General features: G+C 44.3%; 2 protein-coding genes across 2 annotated transcripts in view; one reads left to right on the plus strand and one right to left on the minus strand.

The window, feature by feature from the left end:
* Positions 1 to 15144: 15144 nt before the first annotated feature.
* Positions 15145 to 17296, minus strand: TBCC (tubulin folding cofactor C). The gene has a single exon (XM_058733989.1). The coding sequence runs from the start codon at positions 16619 to 16621 to the stop codon at positions 15494 to 15496; it is 1128 nt and encodes a 375-aa protein (XP_058589972.1). The 5' UTR covers positions 16622 to 17296; the 3' UTR covers positions 15145 to 15493.
* Positions 16798 to 18089, plus strand: part of BICRAL (BICRA like chromatin remodeling complex associated protein) — a 112116-nt gene continuing 110824 nt past the window's right edge. Inside the window, exon 1 of the mRNA XM_058733983.1 lies at positions 16798 to 16814. The gene's annotated coding sequence lies outside the window, so the exon portion shown is untranslated. The remainder of the gene's footprint in view (positions 16815 to 18089) is intronic.

Genomic DNA, 18089 nt, shown 5'->3' on the forward strand with positions numbered 1-18089 from the left:
ATTAGTAAGCGTTTGTTTTTTTAAAACCCCCACAATTGCACAGTCAAAAGATCAAAAATTGACTGGCAAAACAGGTAAAAGACAGGAACAGATGATTTATAGCAGGCAAACTTGAAAAGTCCAATCTGGAAAAGATGTTCAATCTGAGTAGAACACAGGGAAGTGCAAGTAAGATAATAATAAAAGACCAAATTTGATCCATCGGATTGAGCATCTATCAAAATTCTGTCACCCAACAGTATAAACAAAAATAATAGAAATGGAGATAGAAATGATGAGTCTGTAATTTTTTTTTTTAATTAGCAGATTTTATTTCTTAAGGCAGTTTTAGGTTTACCAAAACCAAAAAAAAATTTTTTTTCGAGGGGCGCCTGGGTGGTTCGGTCAGTTAAGCATCCGACTTCAGCTCAGGTCATGATCTCACAGTTTGTGAGTTCAAACCCCGCATCAGGCTCTGTGCTGACAGCTCCGAGCCTGGAGCCTGCTTCGGATTCTGTGTCTCCCTCTCTCTCTGCCCCTCCCCTGCTCGCATGCTCTCTCTCTCGCTCTCTCTCTCTCTCTCTCTCAAAAACAAATAAACATTAAAATTTTTTAATTGGAAAAAAATTGAAAAGAAAGTACAGAGAATTCCCATAAACTCCTTTCCCACAACCAGTTTTCCCTAGAATTACCATGTTGTGTCTGTGTGGTACATTTGTTACAACTAATGAACAAATATTGGTATTATTGTTATTATTAACTAAAGCCCATAGTTTACATTAGGTCTTGCTTGTTGTATTTTACATTCTGCGAGCTTTGCCAAATGCATAATGTCACGCATCCACTATTATCAGATCATATAGAATCGGATTGGAAAATTTCGCTGCTCTTAACAATCTCATGTTCCACCTATTCCTTCCTCCTTTCCTCCCTGCCCAACTCTGGGCAGCCAGGCTCTACAGTGTTACCTTTTCCAGAATGTCATATAATTGGAATCATAGCCTTTTCAGACTGATTTATTTCCCTTAGCAGTATGCACTTGGTGTCTCTTCATGTCTCTTTTGTGGCTTGATGGCTCATTTCTATTAATTGCTGAATAATATTCCACTAATATGGATATACCACAGTTTATCCATTCACCTATTTAAGGGCATCTTGGTTGCTTCCAATTTGGGGCAATTATAAATAAAACACTGCTATAAATCCTTGTATGTGGGTTTTTCTGTGGACAGAACTTTTAAACTCATTCGGGTAAATATCTAAGAGTACAATTGCTGGGTCATATGGTGAGAGTACGTTTAGCTTTGTAAGAAACTGCCAGATTATCCTCCAAAGTAGCTGTACCATTTTGCATTCCTACCAGCAATGGAGGAGAGTTCCCGTTGCTTCACGACCTCGCCAGCATTTTGGGTGTTAGCATTCTGGATTTTTGGCATCTCACTGTGGCTTTAATTTGCATTTCCCTGATAACATATGATGCGGAGCATCTTTTCATATGTTTATGTGCCTTCTTTGGTGAGGCGTCTGGCCCAGGACTTTTGCCCACTTTTTAATCGGGTGGTTTGGGGGCTGTTTTAGGCTGTGACTTTTTGGAGTGTAATTTATCTATCTCCATTAAAATCTAAAACACACATTCCCGATGACTCAGCACTGCCCCTTCTCAAAGAGTCTGTGCATAAGCACAAGGAGTTTTAAGAACAAACCAAGTCTGTCCTCAAATTTGTGCCCACCTAATACCATGCTGCCCATCAGCTCAGGGTAGTAAGTGGCTCAGCTCTGCCACATGGAACCTCCTTTCTTCCCTTATGTGGGGAAAATTGGATCCACTACATCCACTATTCGCATGCTCCTCTTTAAGATCTCCAAATTACTAAGAATCAAACGAGTATTTCTCCAGAGAGGGGACATATGGAACAAAGCTATAAGACGTACGTTTTTTTCCCTCCAGCTCAGTCACCTGAGAACAAAACAGCTATTCCATTGTTCCACTCAAGTTTGAACTCTATTTTGGGAGTGGCCAAGGCCAGGTTCTAAGACACACAGGAAAATTAGTCTTATTGTTTTATTGTCACACCACATTTTGGATTGAAAACAACATTATCCGGAGTGATCACTCTTCTAATAACCAAGACTTGGCTTCTAAACAAGCTTTACCTCTCCAAGGAATTTCAACACTTCACCATCGGAAACATTGAAAAGAATGTACTGCAGTTTCCAGAGTTTGGCTTTGTTTTTGGGGGTTTTTTCCCCCAAAAGAGAATGTTCAGACAACCAGAAGCATGACCGGACTCAGGCGTCACACACACAGAATCTGAAGACACCTGTCCTGAGAGAAAAAGGGTGTGGGTGACAGTGAAACGATCTCAGGGAACTCCTTTCCAGCACACAGCACGCATGTGGACAAGAGAAATCAGAGGGAAGGAGAGGAAGAAAAAAATTAATGTAGAAACAAGAAACAAAAATATAAAAATAGTTCTCCCTGGGATAACCCGATTAGCCAAGGGCCTCTTTCTCCTCAATTGATCAATTGTACAGCGTGAGGAGGGGCAGAGTGGAGCCCCGGGCTAGTCTGTGGATGCCCCCTGGTGGCCAGAAATAAAATGACTTCATTGTTTGGAAAAGGGGAGATTTCCCCTCTCCAGCTAGAGTGGGCCATTGTCTAGAAAGGAAAAAAGAGAAAAAACAGACATTAGAAATGTCGTTGGTAGGGGCACCTGGGTGGCTCAGTTGGTTAAGCCTCCAACTCTGGCCTAGGCCATGATCTCGTTGTTCCTGAGGTCTAGCCCCATGTCGGGCTCTGTGCTGACAGCTCAGAGCCTGGAGCCTGCTTCAGATTCTGTGTCTCCTATCGCTTCTCGGCCTTTTGGCTAAGATCAAGTGCAGATTCTGTGTCTCCTTCTTTCTCTACTCCTCTCCCACTAGTTCTCTCTCTGTCTCTCTCTCTCTCTCAAAAATAAATAAAACATTTAAAAAATTGTTTTAAAGAATCATACATGTTGCTGCATATAAGTGTAGCCTGTTTGCATATATAGATCATACCACATATGAACCATTCTCCTGTCGGTAGATATATGGGTGATTTTTAGTGGGGCTTTTTTTTTTTTCTTGTGTTGCTTTTATGAACAGAGCTGCTTAGAACATTTTGTACATGTCTCCTGCTGAGCGAAGCTTCTCTGGGGTATAACCCTAAGAGAACTGTTGAAGAGGAGGGGGTGTGAATCCTCACCTTAACACAGTGATGCCGAAGCGGTTTCCTTAAGCAATCAGGGCTGATTTGTTCTCCCGATGTGAATATATGAGCCACATCCTCTTACTGTTGAGTCAGACTTCTTAACTTCTGTTTCTCTGATTGTAATTGTGGCCTTCATTTGCATATCCCTGGTTACTAATGAGTTTGCGTAACTTGTCATAAATTATTTGCCAATATAAGTAAGTTCCACAAGTCAATCACAAAAACACCAACAAGCCCAATGAAAAATGGGCAACTTGGGCTTGTTGGTGCTTTTCTGATTGACTTGTGGAACTTACTTACATTTTTCTATATAATATTTATTGGGCATTTATACCTGTCACAATTATTTTCTCCTAATTGCGACTTGACTTTTTGCTCTCTTTATGTCATCTTTCGAAGATCATAAGTTCTTATTAGTAAAATTTCATATAAGTTCTTTTTTTTAAGTGTTCATCTTTTTTTAATGTTTGTTTATTTTTGAGAGAGAGAGCACGAGCAGAGGAGGGGCAGAGAGAGAGGGAGACACAGGATCCAAAGCAGGCTTCACATCGACAGCAGAGCCCGATGTGGGGCCCAAACCCGCAAACCGCGAGTTCACAACCTGAGCCAAAGTTGGACACTTAACCAACTGAACCACAGAGGTGCCCTTCATATAAGTTCTTAATGGTAGAATTTTCCAGTTTTTTCCTTTGTGGTTAGTGCTTGTTTTAGAAATTATTCCTTGCACCCTACATAGATACTATTATCCTCCATTGCCTTCTAGAAGGTTAATCGTTTCCCTCTTCTTAAGATTTTAATGTTTTCAGGGCACATGGGTGACTCAGTCAGTTAAGTGTCCAACTCTTTTTTTTTTTTTTTAATGTTTATTTATTTTTGAGACAATGCAAGAGACAGAGTGCAAGCAGCGGAGGAGCAGACAGAGGGAGACACGGAATCTGAAGCTCCAGGCTCTGAGGTGTCAGCCCAGAGCCCGACACGGCGTTCGAAGTCACGAACGATGAGATCATGACCTGAGCCGAAGTCAGACGCTCAACCGACTGAGCCACTCAGGCACCCCTAAGTGTCCAACTCTTGATTTCAGCTCAAGTCATGATCCCAGAGTCATGGGATTGAGCCCATGTTGAGCTCCATGCTGACTGTGGAGGCTGCTTAAGATTCTCTCTCTCCCTCCCTCATTCCCCTCCCCTGCTCTCTCTCTCTCTCCCTCTCTCTCTCAAAAAAAAAAAAAATAATAATAATAATAATAAGATTTTAACATTTTTGAAATATGTGTGTGTGTGTGTGTGTGTGTGTGTGTGTGGTATGATGAAGGGATATGATTTAATTTTCTTCCCTGTGGATAATCCCAGCACACCATTTATGAAATAGTCTGTTCTTTCCCCAACAGTCTGCACTGCCCAGTCCTAAATTAGGTTCCCATACATACACAGATGTATTTTTGACTTCTCTCTTCTGTCCCATCAATTGTTTTATTTATTCTTATGTTTCATCAAACATTTTAATTAAATAAGTCTTCATATCTGATAAAGGGCAACAACACACCTCTTCCTTTTTCATCAATAATATCTTGCCTGCTTATAACTGATGTATAAAAATGTTTTGCTCTTGGGGCACCTGGGTGGGTCAGTCGGTTAAGCACCCAATTCTTGGTTTCCGTTCCAGTCATGATCTCACAGTTTCATGAGACTGAGCCCCACGTGGGGCTCTGTGCTGACAGTATATAGCCTTCTTGGGATTCTCTCTCTCCCTCTCTCTGTCTCTGCCCCTCCCCCACTTGCACTCTCTGTCTCTCTCAAAACAAATAAATGAACTTAAAAAATATTTAAAATGTCATGCTCTTATTACCACTAATAATTTCTCTGTTGCTTATTTTGGAGTTTTTATGTGTATGACCATATAACCCACGAAAAGTAACTTTTGCTACATCCTTTAAAATCCTCATAATTGGGGGTGCCTGGGTGGCTCAATCGGTTAAGTATCTGACTCCAGCTCAGGTCATGATCTCCCTCCTAGTTCCTGAGTTGGAGCCCCACATTGGGCTCTGTGCTGACAGCTGGGAGCCTGGAGTCTGCTTCAGATTCTGTCTCTCCCTCTCTCTCTGCCCCTCCCTCACTTGCGCTCTCTCTTTCTCTCTCTCTCTCAAAAATAAATAAACATAAAAAAATTTTTTAATCCTTTGTTTTACTCCAACAACTAAGATTTTCAGTACAATTTGAATAGAGATGATGACAACAGGGATCCTTCTTTTGATCTTGATCTTCTAAATGATTCACCATTAAGTATCACGGCTGCTATGGGTTTTAGCAGGTACCTTTAACAAGTTAAGGAAGTTCCCTTCTATTTCTACTTTGCCAAAAGTGCGTTCTCATAATTTGATGCTGACTTTTATAGGAGGCTATTCTACCTCTACTGAGATAATTGTCTGAATGTTTCCCTTAATCTCTTAATGTGATAAATTAAATCAGTCCTTTTTCTAAATTAATTCAGATCAGACTAGCCTTGTCTTTCTAGAATAAACCCTAGTACATTTTCATCTTACATACTTCTGGATTTGGTCTACTGCTATAATGTTATAATCTTCACAAATATATTTGAGTTAGATTGGCCTGTAATTTTCCCTTCTCATAAAGTTCATGTCTGACTTGAATTTCAAGCTTATGCAGACTCATACCATGGAATGGGGGTAAATTCCTTCTTTTCCTATATTCTGGAAGAGTTTGTACCAGGATGATATTACTTCTTCCTTACATGTTTGATAGAATTTACTGTCAAAACCCCTGGGGCTGATGTTCTATTTGTGGGAAAGTTTCAATTATGGCTCCAATTTTTGAATAGTTATGGAACTGCTCAGTTTTTCTGTTTCTTCCGTGGCAAATTGTATTTTTCAAGAAACGTATTCATTTCACCTGGATTTGAAATTATTGGCAGAAAACTCCTCACTGTATCTCCTCATTATCTTTCTAATATGTGCAGCACCTTGGTTTCTTCTATGGTTTATATTTGCCTTCTCTCTTATTTCTTGACCCAGTAAGCCAGAGGTTGGTTAGTTTTATTAATTTTTTCAAAGAATCAGCTGATAAGGCTATTTGTTGGTTTTTCAATCTCTGTATTGTGTTTATGTCATTGATTTTGGCTCTTATCTGTATTTCCTTCAATTTCTGCTATTCTTTTTCTAACTTCTTTTTTTTTTTTAAGTTTATTTATTTTTGAGAGAGACATAGAGAGAGTGAATGGGGGAGGGACAGAGAGGGAGAGAGAGAGAGAGAGAGAGAGAGAGAGAGAGAGAGAAAGAGAGAATCCCAAGTAGGCTCCACACTGTTAGCACAGAGCCTGATGTGGGGCTCAAACTCACAAACCATGAGATCACGACCTGAGCCCAAACCAAGAGTTGGACGCTTAACCAACTGAGCCACCCAAGCGCCCCTTGTTTTTCTAACTTCTTAAACTAGATGCTTAGCTCATTAATCTTCAGACTTTCTTCTTCTATAAGCAATTCAAGGGCAAAAAGAACCGTACTCTTTATGGATAAAGCACAGATATACATAATAAATAATAAAGCCCAGCACACAAATATACAGTAGTATATCTGTGGTCTTAAAATTACATAGACAGGGATTACATAGGTGATTAAATAAAAATGTCTGAAACGTTTCCTTAAGGGGATGATAATAAAAGAAAAGTTGAGAAACACCACCCTAAGACAAGGATCTGCGAGAAAGTAGTTAATTTGGGAAGTTCAAGTGACACCAATTGGGAGGGAAGAAGTGATACAGGAGGGAAGGCAGCCACGAAAGAGTGTGCTCTCAGGCCAGCTGCCACAGAGGGACTATCCGAAAGGAAACACCTCCGAGTTATCCCGTGTGCACTGAGGGAGCCCAGGTGTTTGTTTATTCCCTAACTCCTGGCCAGCTTTTATTGAGTGCTGCTTCGAGGGAGTAATTCTTTGGCTCTTTTGGCCCACCACACAAGACAGCACGATGGCTTTGGACAGTCTTGGGAACCAGAGCCTTCAGGCACCAAATATCACCAGTAGCCTGCAATAGCCCTGCTGGGGCACAATAAAAAGTCCAAGAGATATAGGTGGTCAGTGGCCCCCTCTGTTACACTATTATTACTTAAAATAATAGAGGGGCACCTGGGTGGCTCAGTTGGTTAAGCGTCCGACTCTTGATTTCGGTTCCAGTCCTGATCCTAGGGTCATGAGATTGAGCCCCACGCTCAGCGTGGAATCTGTCCTTCCCCCGCTCATGCTCGTTCGTGCACTCGCTCTCTCTCTCTCTCTCTCTCTCTCTCAAAAAAAAATAATAGAAAGTGCTCTTAGGAAAAATTTTCCAATATGAATAATAACAAGCAGCACTTTTTATAAAGCCCCCTCGGGGACGTATCTGTCACGTAGGTGCTGCTGGACTGAACCGTTAGTGGATTCCTTATTGTCAGTCACATGTCATCAGGCCGCTTCAAGTCTAACCCATCTTTCCTAGAGATGCTGTGTTATAACTTGTGTTTCCAAATGCAGGACACACAGTTAATACCATAAAAATACCAAAGTTGAAGATGACGAGAAATGAAAATCAAGTAGGCTGCAAATATATGACAAACATAAACTAAATACGTATGCAGCCAAAAAAGGTAAATTGTTACTGTTCCTTTGGGGGAAATTTTGTGCACAAACTGGATCTACTAAGGGTTCTTAAACCACAGCTTCAGTGGAATGTTCCTGGTACATGTCCATAAGCATTCTCATTGCTCAAGGACCTTGAAAGTCATTCAACATTCCTGTCATGTTTCTGAGAAATTTCCAGTACTGATGAGATGTACATGAATGCCCCTCTCTCCTCCCTCCTTCATTTCCTCACCAAAGACTAGGGCTGACCTTTGTGTAAGCCTTTGGTTCTTTTATTTTTATTTACTTTTTAAAACTTGTTTATTTTTGTGAGAGAGAGGCAGAGAGAGAATCCCGAGCAGGCTCCACACTATCAGTGCAGAGTCCCATGCAGGGCTCGCACTCATGAACAGTGAGATCATGACCTGAACCGAAATCAAGAGTCAGATGCTGAACCGACTGAGCCACCCAGATGCCCCAATCTTTGGTACTTTTATGTTAGCATTGGAAGCTTCCCCTGTTCATTTATTTTTTCTTTTTTCCCTTCCTTCCTTCCTTCCTTCCTTCCTTCCTTCCTTCCTTCCTTCCTTCCTTCCTTCCTTCCTTCCTTCTTTCCTTCCTTCCTTCCTTCTTTCCTTCCTTCCTTCCTCTTTCTTTTCTTTCTTTCTTCCTTCCTTCCTTCCTTCCTTTCTTTCTTTTTTTTTTTTTTACTTAAGCTCTATCCCCAACATGAACTCACGACCCCAACATCAAGAGTCACATGCTCCACTGACTTAGCCAGCCAGGTGCACCACCCTGTTCTTCTCTTGTGGAAGTCATTCTTTGGTCTTTCTGAGAAGTTTCTCCTCTGATATCTCATCTTTTCTTGAACGTTTCCAAAGAGACAGTGATTTTGCTGAAATCACTTCTTGACTTGGAGACATACTGGATTCTCTGTATCTAATTATGCTGACATGCATTCTGAAGTTTTGCTATCACATGGATGTTGGCTGAATTGGCCTACACTTCCCACCTCCTTCAAATCTTTCTTTCCCTTAAAAATTGTGCCTCACAGAGAATGCAACAGCTTGACCTCAGAGATTATCTCATTCGCTTTTCTTTTTTGCTCTATCATCTCCAAATATCCTGATTCTTTTTCAAAGAAACTGAGGAAATCCCAGAAGCCTTCCCAAAGGAGGTGACATTTGGCTTGTGCATAATTTTGGCAACTGTACATGGACTCAAGTGTGAGAACTGCTTGAGAAAAGGCCAGGAAGTATGGCAGGTGTTTTGTACTGAGTTTCTTCCATTTGTTCCTCCAAATCCATTCTTCACTTTCCTCCACCCTGTTCTTGTGTCCTGGCAGATGACTGATGTGGACTGTACCAACAGACTTCCTTGCCCTGCAGTTTCCAGTTGGCCTCAGCCAATGAAAGGCACCAACAGAAGACAGTGGCATTTTTTTCATTCCCGTAGTAGCCCCCATCCCTCCACCAAAGGCCGCAGCTCCTATCAGGTAGTGCTGTCTCTCTCCGGGTTCAGGTGACAGTTTTGTGCCTTCAGCCATAAGAATGAGTGATAACAGGTATTGCCCCGTCTCTTACTGTTTCTAAACTCTACCCACAGCTGTGTACACAGCTCCTGATTTAAGTAAGCTCTTCTCAAATTATCCATTTTGAGTGTGCCATCTGTTTCCTGCCAGGTCCCTGATTGATACAATGTGTTTGATTAATGGGTATTAGTTCAGACTAGTTGGAGCATGAAGCGCGTGTGATGAAACAGCGAAACATCACGTAGGCGCAGTAGGCTGGGAGCGGTGGTGAAGGGGCCTGTCTTCCAGGCCGGGGAGCGCAGCAGGCAATGGGAACCTCAGGGGGTTTTAGATCAGGAGAAGCGTTTAGCAATCAGAGATGGGGAGATGAGTTAGGAGACGATTACAACTGCTATTACAGGAAGGTAACATTTTGTAATTATCAGATTGGCCAAGCACCAAAGATGTGACAGCGCAGCATGCTGATAAGGGTGTGGAGGAATAGCACTCTCAGATATCACCAGTGAGGGCATAAACTGATACACCTCTTTGGAAGGCAACGTGATCATACCTGTCAATGTTATAAATGTTCGTAACCTACTGAGCCAGTAATTCCTCTTCTAGGTATTTAGCCTACAGGTAATACTGCACACACACTAAATAATTTATTGGGGCGCCTGCGTGGCTCAGTGGGTTAAGCGTCCGACTTCAGCTCAGGTCACGATCTCGCGGTCCGTGAGTTCAAGCCCCGCGTCTGGCTCTGGGCTGATGGCTCAGAGCCTGGAGCCTGCTTCCCATTCTGTGTCTCCCTCTCTCTCTGCCTCTCCCCCGTTCATACTCTGTCTCCCTCTGTCTCAAAAATAAATAAACGTTAAAAAAAAATTTTTTTAATAATTTATGTAGAAGGCTATTCGTTGTAGCATTTTCCTAATGGCTGAAGACCAGAACAACGTAAATGCCCATCAATTAGGGACTGGTCAGCAAGTATGGCACGGTCCATGGAAGGGGACACTATGCAGCAGTTAAAGAGAATGAAATGGCTCTATATGTACTCACATGGAAGATCTCCAAATATAACGTTAGTGACAAAGGTAAGGTGCCTAATACTATACACAATATGCTTCTATTTGGGTGGGAGGATAAAAGGATATCTTGCACTGAAGTTTGTAAATGCAAAGACCAGAAGAACAAAGGAAACCAGTGCTTTTTGAAGAGAACTGTATGGCTGGGGTCAAAGGAAGGAGGAAGATTTACTTTTTATTCTAATCTTTTTGTACCCCTGCATAAAGTATCTAGGTTTTAATATTAGTTCTAAAAACCAGACCATGAATAGCTTCCTTGGTGAAATAACACACAACTGAAAGGCATTCGACTAAAAAACACTTTATAATAGAACATTTGAATTCCTGAGCAGAATGTTGAGCTTGTTTACTGGGTAAGTAAATGGACTCGAATTGTCTTCCTTGGTCTTGTCAGTTCTTAAAGTTCAGAGTAAATAGTATCTGCAAAATTGGAAGGCAGGCCTTTGAACAGTAACTGCTTCCTTCTGTGACTGTTGCTAATGCAAGTAGGTGGTGGGCAGAGATGTCAGGGAATTCAAACCCTGGATGGGTGGTTGATACAAATGCCTTACTTCAGGTCTTGTCTTTTCTTTTCTTTTTAATTTTTTTTTAATGTTTATTTATTTTTGAAGGAGGGAGAGACAGAGTGTGAGTGGAGGAGGGGCAGAGAGAGAGGGAGACACAGAATCTGAAGCAGGCTCCAGGCTCTGAGCTGTCAGCACAGAGCCCGACGCAGGGCTGGAACTCACGAGCTGTGAGATTATGACCTGAGCCGAAGTCAGCCGCCCAGCCGACTGAGCCACCCAGGCGCCCCACTTCAGGTCTCTTCTAAACTGGAGAGGTTATAGGGCACTACCCCACCAGGGTCCTCGGAGTTTCTCTCTCGTGATTGTTCTTTCGTTCATTTGACCTTCATCTGGACTGTACGCTTGAAAAAGGAAGACCACATGCTTGTTTACCATGGCATTCTTAGTGCCCAGCGCTGAACAGGTGCATAGTTGATGCTCGAATATGTGCTCAGTTGAATTGAACGTGGCTTTCGGTCATGTTGCCCCTGCACCTCTTGAAACTTAAAGCTGGATAAATAATTGACCCTTCATTTCCCCTCATCTTACTTGCAGTGGCCAAGTTATTTTCTTCACAAGAGAAGAAAAACAGTCAAATAATGTGATGAAGTTTTTGAGTTGGTGATGAGACTTTTTAATTTAACGCAATGTAATTTAACCTCTGTGATGCTAGAGTAATTGCATGTTGTTTCTAACGCATTGTATTACCGTGTAACATTACCCTACAAAGCTGAATCTTTTTATTGTCCTGCTTTAGTGCATTTCCTAATACAAATAAAACTTTTTTGGCAATAATAACTTCTGCATTGCAATCAGAACTTGAGCGTTAGAATTTATATGTATATTGGCCATTTCTCTTATTCATTTAAGAGGGGTTGAGACTGAAGTGATACGATGGAATACTGTACTAAATTATGCCTAACAAAGCCAATCATAAATGAAATGTAATAAACTCTGATTGCTTAACTAATGTGCAGTTTTACTGCTTTCCTAGAGTTGATTTTAACGAAAATATATGGTATTTACACTTACTGGTGCAGTATGCTCTCATTGTAATGACCATTAAGTTTGCTTAATAAAAAACTTACTAAAATAACTCTAATGCTTTTCTGAAAAGTAATCTCGGGGCACCTGGGTAGCTTAGCTAGTTAAGTGTCTGACTCTTGATTTTGGCTCAGGTCACGACCTCACGGTTTGTGGGTTTGAGCCCTGTATCAGGCTTTGTGCTGACAGCATGGAGCCTGCTTGGGATTCTCTCTCCCTCTCTCTGCCCCTGCCCTCCTTTATGCTCTTGCTTTCTTTCTCAAAAATAAATAAACTTAAAAATCTTTTTAAAAATAAAAAAGTAATCTGTACACCCAGCATCAGGATTGAACTCACCACCCAAGATCAAGAGTCACCATGCTCTAGTGACTGAGCCAGCCAGGCACCCTCTAATTAATGCTTTTAATTCAGAGGTGTGACTATAATTGTTTTCTTTTGTCAAAACAAACAAACAAACAAACAACCAGGGCGTCTGGATGGCCCAGCTGATTAAGCGACCAACTCTTGATTTTGACTTAGGTCATGATCTCATGGTTTGTGAGTTTGAGTTTCGTGTCTGTCAGCGCAGAGCCTGCTTGGGATTCTCTCTCTCCCTCCCTCTCTGCACCCACCCCCCGCTTGCCCAGTCTTTATCTCTCTCAAAATAAATAAATAAAGTTAAGGAAACCATCATAGTTTAAGTTTAGGGAAAACAATAAAGTCTAACTTTCTGAAATGGCATAAAGACTGGAGAGGACAAGAAGAACAGGCAAGATCTGCTAAGCATAGAATGGACATGATCTGGAAGTATGATGTTACAAACTGGCCAGCTCAAGGATCAGATGCAGACTGCAAAAAAGTTTTGCTTGGCTTGTCCAATGTTTTTAAAATGCCTAAATTTATCTTCCAATTCACAGGTCCCCCATTCCCTATTGACTTTCTCCCAACCGCCTTACTCATTGACTTTACCTGCTGGGCCCTAGTAAGCATCAAATGCCTGGAGAATGGCGACATCATTAAAAGAAATAACAGAACTTGGGAAAGAAAGAAGTGAAAATGGAGATTTTAAGAATATATGAATTTGAAAGGCTGATGAACCCACTGACAGAACTGTCCACGTAGGTTGAGAGTTGAGGCTCTAGAGAGCATGGACACAAAGAAGCTAACGACAAAATCCTGGGCATCTCTCAAGTAAGGGCTGTAAGTCACCAGAATCACAATGACGGGGGAAAATGCAAGAGAAACAGTGTGGAGCAAGGCTATGGAGGTCGGAAAGAGAGAACTTCGAAAAGATACAGGAAAGCCCAGCTGAGATTAGCTAGCATTAACTGTGGCTCAAACTGCCGTGATTTTGTGATTTTATTATCTATTACAAACTGCATGGATTTTTTTTAGATGCAACTAGTTAACGGTCCTATAAAAGTGCAGTCCACAAAAAAGAATCGCAAGCCCGTTAGTGCCTGAAGCATGGCTTTTCCTGAAGGGCACCTGGTGTTAAACTATCAGTCTTTAGGAGCGTAGTTTTCCTAGTCCCTGTTTATTTCTAATGTGAAGATATGTTTGAGAATTTCATTATATGTTGTCTCTTTTTCTTTTTTTTTTTAATTTTTTTTTTCAACGTTTTTTATTTATTTTTGGGACAGAGAGAGACAGAGCATGAACGGGGGAGGGGCAGAGAGAGAGGGAGACACAGAATCGGAAACAGGCTCCAGGCTCCGAGCCATCAGCCCAGAGCCTGACGCGGGCTCGAACTCACGGACCGCGAGATGGTGACCTGGCTGAAGTCGGACACTTAACCGGCTGCGCCACCCAGGCGCCCCTGTTGTCTCTTTTTCTTACCAGCATTAATTCTCCTGAGCAATAGATTTTTTTAATCTCTCCTCTTTGGAGATCTTGCAAACTGTGAAACTGATTAGGATTCTGTTTCAAGTCAGCTAATAGCCGAGGGGGGAAAAAAATTCTGGTTTCACCTCCATCTAAAGAATAAAGCTTGGCAGGCCACATTTTTTTACTGGCTTCATTTCTGCCTCATTGACTCTACCCTTGTTCCTCCTTCTCATTTGTTATCTTGTTACATTTCACACATCCAAAAAGCCACCTTAAGTCCTTTTTTGGAACAAGCCAGAATATATAAATATTAAACATATACTTAAGGTACTATAAGCACTTTAATACTTATGGTCGTTATTAAATTCAAATCATGTCTACAGATACAAGGCACTAGACCCCAAAAAGCTTTTCGAAACTCTTAGAACTTTCCATTTAAGAATATGGGTGAGGGGCACCTGGGTGGCGCAGTCGGTTAAGCGTCCGACTTCAGCCAGGTCACGATCTCGCGGTCCGTGAGTTCGAGACCCGCGTCGGGCTCTGGGCTGATGGCTCGGAGCCTGGAGCCTGTTTCCGATTCTGTGTCTCCCTCTCTCTCTGCCCCTCCCCCGTTCATGCTCTGTCTCTCTCTGTCCCAAAAATAAATTTAAAAAAAACGTTGAAAAAAAAAAAAAAAGAATATGGGTGAGAACATAGAGCAAAAACCAAATTTATAATAGTACACAATCACAGCAAAATTTGAGTGGAAAAAATTAAGACTCGGCTATATATGTTTCTGTGTGAAGATATGTAACATTTATTCCTGAGAATTTAGGAAAAGCAATTTGCCCTCTTTAATGACTCCGGAAAGCTCTTTCCAACTAACGCTATTCAAAATCAGTACGTTCCAGTGGTTGAGAAGGTGGGCTCTGGAGCCAGACCACCTGGTTTCCCAGTCCCCTTGAGCTGTGTGACTCTGGCAACTCACCTACCTCGCTTGAAAAATGGTGTTAACAGAACCTACCTAAGATTTTCTGGACTAAACGTCATGTTTACATGAGTAAGGTGCTTAGAACAGTGTCTACAACCTTTTAAGTGAACAAAAAATTTGGTAGCTATAATTATTTTGGTTTCACAGTTGGTAAGACTCATGAATCTCCTGGGGTCAATGCCAAAACTTTGGATCCAAACAAGTCGATGAGTAGCTGGATTCCGGAAGCCCAAGCTAATGTGTACCTGAAGACCGCCCTGCTGAGTAATACCTATGGAAGTGAAAGTTTCAAGTCAAGAGCTCTCAAGGGCTAGTGTTTTAAGGTTTGATAACATACTTCCACATTAACTGCCTCCTACTAGAGCCCTACAAATTCATTTATTAAGTATTTATTGAGGGTCTACTTTATCATGCAGTAAGTTTTAAATACACAAAGCATTAATAACCAACATACACAGACACTCTTTACCTCTGTTTCAAACTATCATAGTCAATTAATTAAAGCTACTACACATTACCAAAAGAGCAAAAATGCTTCAAAGTGTTAGACCTGTTGTGAATTTAATGGAAATCACAAGTAGGAGCCTAACACAATCTCAAGCCTTAAAATACCAAAAACATACAAAGCGCGATAACAGTAAGTAAACTTTGAAATCCCAGTAGCAGGAGTCGGTCCCACATGGGAAGTTTTTGGTAGGAGTGAAGAATGTAGTGACAACTGCTTAGTCCCACTGGACCATTCGCTCTTCTTCAGGAAGAATACTCCAGTTTGGGGAAGCCATATCCCGGGCCAGCCAGTTAAAATCGTCGACGTCGTTCCAGTTATTTTTGCTCCTATCTAAACCAGAGCCCTCGAAGTCCTTGTCGATACCCGGGTAGCTCCAGGTATAAGGGGCGAACTGGATCCCACTACAGTCTTCCACGATAGCCCTGCTGGTCACCTGCAAGAAGATGCGGGTGTCTCTCGTAGTGTGTACGCGCAGCTGTTGGCAGGCCACGGCCAGCACGCAATCACTGCAGTCCTCCAGGAACACAGAGGTGGACACCGGGCCGCAGAGCACCGTGCAACTTCGGGCTTTGGCCAGCCGCAGGGTGTTGGGATTGCCATACAGTCTGACTGTGCATTTGCTCAGTTCGGCCAAAAGAACGTCACGCTGGTGCAGCTCCTCTGCCCTCTTCTCCAAGACTTGGGACTCCACGTTGGAGAAGCCGAAGACCCAGCTGGAGCCGATGCCTCCCTCCTCCTTCAAGGGCGGCGGGGAGGCCAGGATGCCTTCCGCCGCCGGGGCTCCAGGAGCGGAGTCTACTTTGGCGGCCGAAGCAGCGTCCTTCCTCCGGGTCTTGAAAGCGAAACGCTTCTTGGGCTGCAGCTCCTGGCGCCGCTCGGCCAGGGTCGTCTGTAGCCGCGTCAGCGCCTCCTGTCCCTGCCGCAGGTCGTAGGCGGCCAGGAACAAAACCGAGTCGTTGACAAGTTTCTGCAGGCCCTGGAGCCGAGCGGCCGCCTCCTCCAGCCGCTCCATGGATTCTCCGCCCTCCAGAAGCTCTTCCACGGCCGCTCGCTCCCGAGCGAAGGCGGCAGCGAAAAAGTCGCTCTTCTCCTCCACCACCTCCTGGTTCTGCCGCTTTTGCTTCCGCCTTTCCACCTCCAGTTGACGCTCTTGCTCTCGTCTCTGAAGCCGCTCAGGCACCAGGCTCCGGTCCCGCTGCGACCCCACGGCCCCATTCGCTGCGGCGGCGGAGCAACTAGCAGTCTCCATCTTGACTTCAAGCTTCCTTTCTCCTGCCTTGCGTCCTCCTGGCGCGCCCTGCGAGAGGCCTCCCACCAACGCGTCCTGTGATTGGCCGGGCATGCTTACGTCAGCCCCGGCCTTATTTTCTTAGCCCATTGGCTCCTCCGCGTCGGAGAGGGCGGGGATATGAGGCGGGGCCGATTGACAAGGGGGGTGGGGAGACAAAGGTCCTTGCGGATGGGTGGGGTGGGAGACAGGAGGGGGAAGCTTTTTTTCCTCTTAAAGGGGCAGGACTTATATCCGGGATTGTGGGGTGAGTTGCAGCAGCGGCAGCTGCACATGTGGGTTTGTTTATAAGAACAAGGTTAGAAACTCGCAGGCCTCCCCCTCCCCCCAGCTCCTCCCTACTACCCCCTTACAGGCCGGAGATCCGCTACTGGTGGGGGGAATGTGTGCGTATGGTGGGTGGGGGGACAGGTAGTGGTGAGAAAGATGGAGGGGGGGGGGGTGGAATATTGCACCGCCCGGCCCGCGTCGGAGGAAGCGGCAGCTGGAACAGCTGGCTAGGGAGCCGCTTGCATGCCTCTGGTTTTTTCTTTTCCCTTCCACCACCCCATCCCCCAACCCATTCCTGCCGCCCCCAAACCCTCATTCTACCCGCCTTCTCCCCTCAGCCGCTGCAGTTCCGCGTGGCCTGGGTCTCCTGGATTCCCGCAGGCACTTACGGGGGCGGGAGTAGGCGAGGGGCACTGGGATGGGAGAGACTGGGTTTCTCACTGCAACCGGGTTCCGGGGGCCCAGGGGCAGTCTAAAAACGGATTACTATTTTTTTGGCCAATTGCTGCAGTCGGAGGGGTGGGGGCGGGGGAGGGTGAGATTCCACACCCCCTTCCTCTTCCTCCCACGTCCGCCCCCCCTTCGAGGTCAGTCGCTCTGCAGCTGCGCGCCGCTGGCCGCGCGGGGGTGAGACCCGAGCCCGGGGTTCTGCTGCTCTCCCGTGGGACCGTCGGTCTTTAGGAAAGCGTTGGGGGAAATGTTACATTATTTCTAGGGTGGTGGGAGGGATTTGTCACCGGAAGTGAATGAGCCTAGCCTAAAGTCGGGATCAGGCGGAGGTGTGAGTGGGCAGCCAAGCCGGCGCAGTCACTAGCAAAACGCAGGGCCACCGGCCGGCTGAGAGCCGGGACGCCGCGGGCTGCGGGCGCACGGCAACCTCGCGTGCTCGGGGCAGCCCGGGGAGCGCAGGGCGCGCCTTTGACCGCGCCCGCCTTGCCAGGCTTCGGTTTCACCCTGATCTCCACCCCCGTTCGCAGCCTCCCATCGTTGCTAATTGGCGTATTTGCCCAAGAAACTGTCCATTGAAATTTCACTGATACACCTGCATTTTGATGCGTAGAAAGATGGGAGGAAACGAGAGAATTACGACTTATTTCCAGTTTTTCACGCCCCACTCTCCTCTTTCCGTTCCCACTTAAAACAGCAAAACACACGTAAATTCCCGTATTTTTCCACTGAAAGCAAGCACACATCGCACTGTTTGGCAAATTGTGCGCCCCGGGGGACAGGGGTGGGGGTCCCGGGTGTTTGT

Source organism: Neofelis nebulosa, chromosome 6 (assembly GCF_028018385.1).
Source record: "Neofelis nebulosa isolate mNeoNeb1 chromosome 6, mNeoNeb1.pri, whole genome shotgun sequence".
Classification (NCBI taxonomy): Eukaryota; Metazoa; Chordata; class Mammalia; order Carnivora; family Felidae; genus Neofelis; species Neofelis nebulosa.

Bases quoted from the DNA above. Each gene is read 5' to 3' on its own strand.
- TBCC (XM_058733989.1), bottom strand. From the start codon at position 16,621: ATGCCCGGCCAATCACAGGACGCGTTGGTGGGAGGCCTCTCGCAGGGC.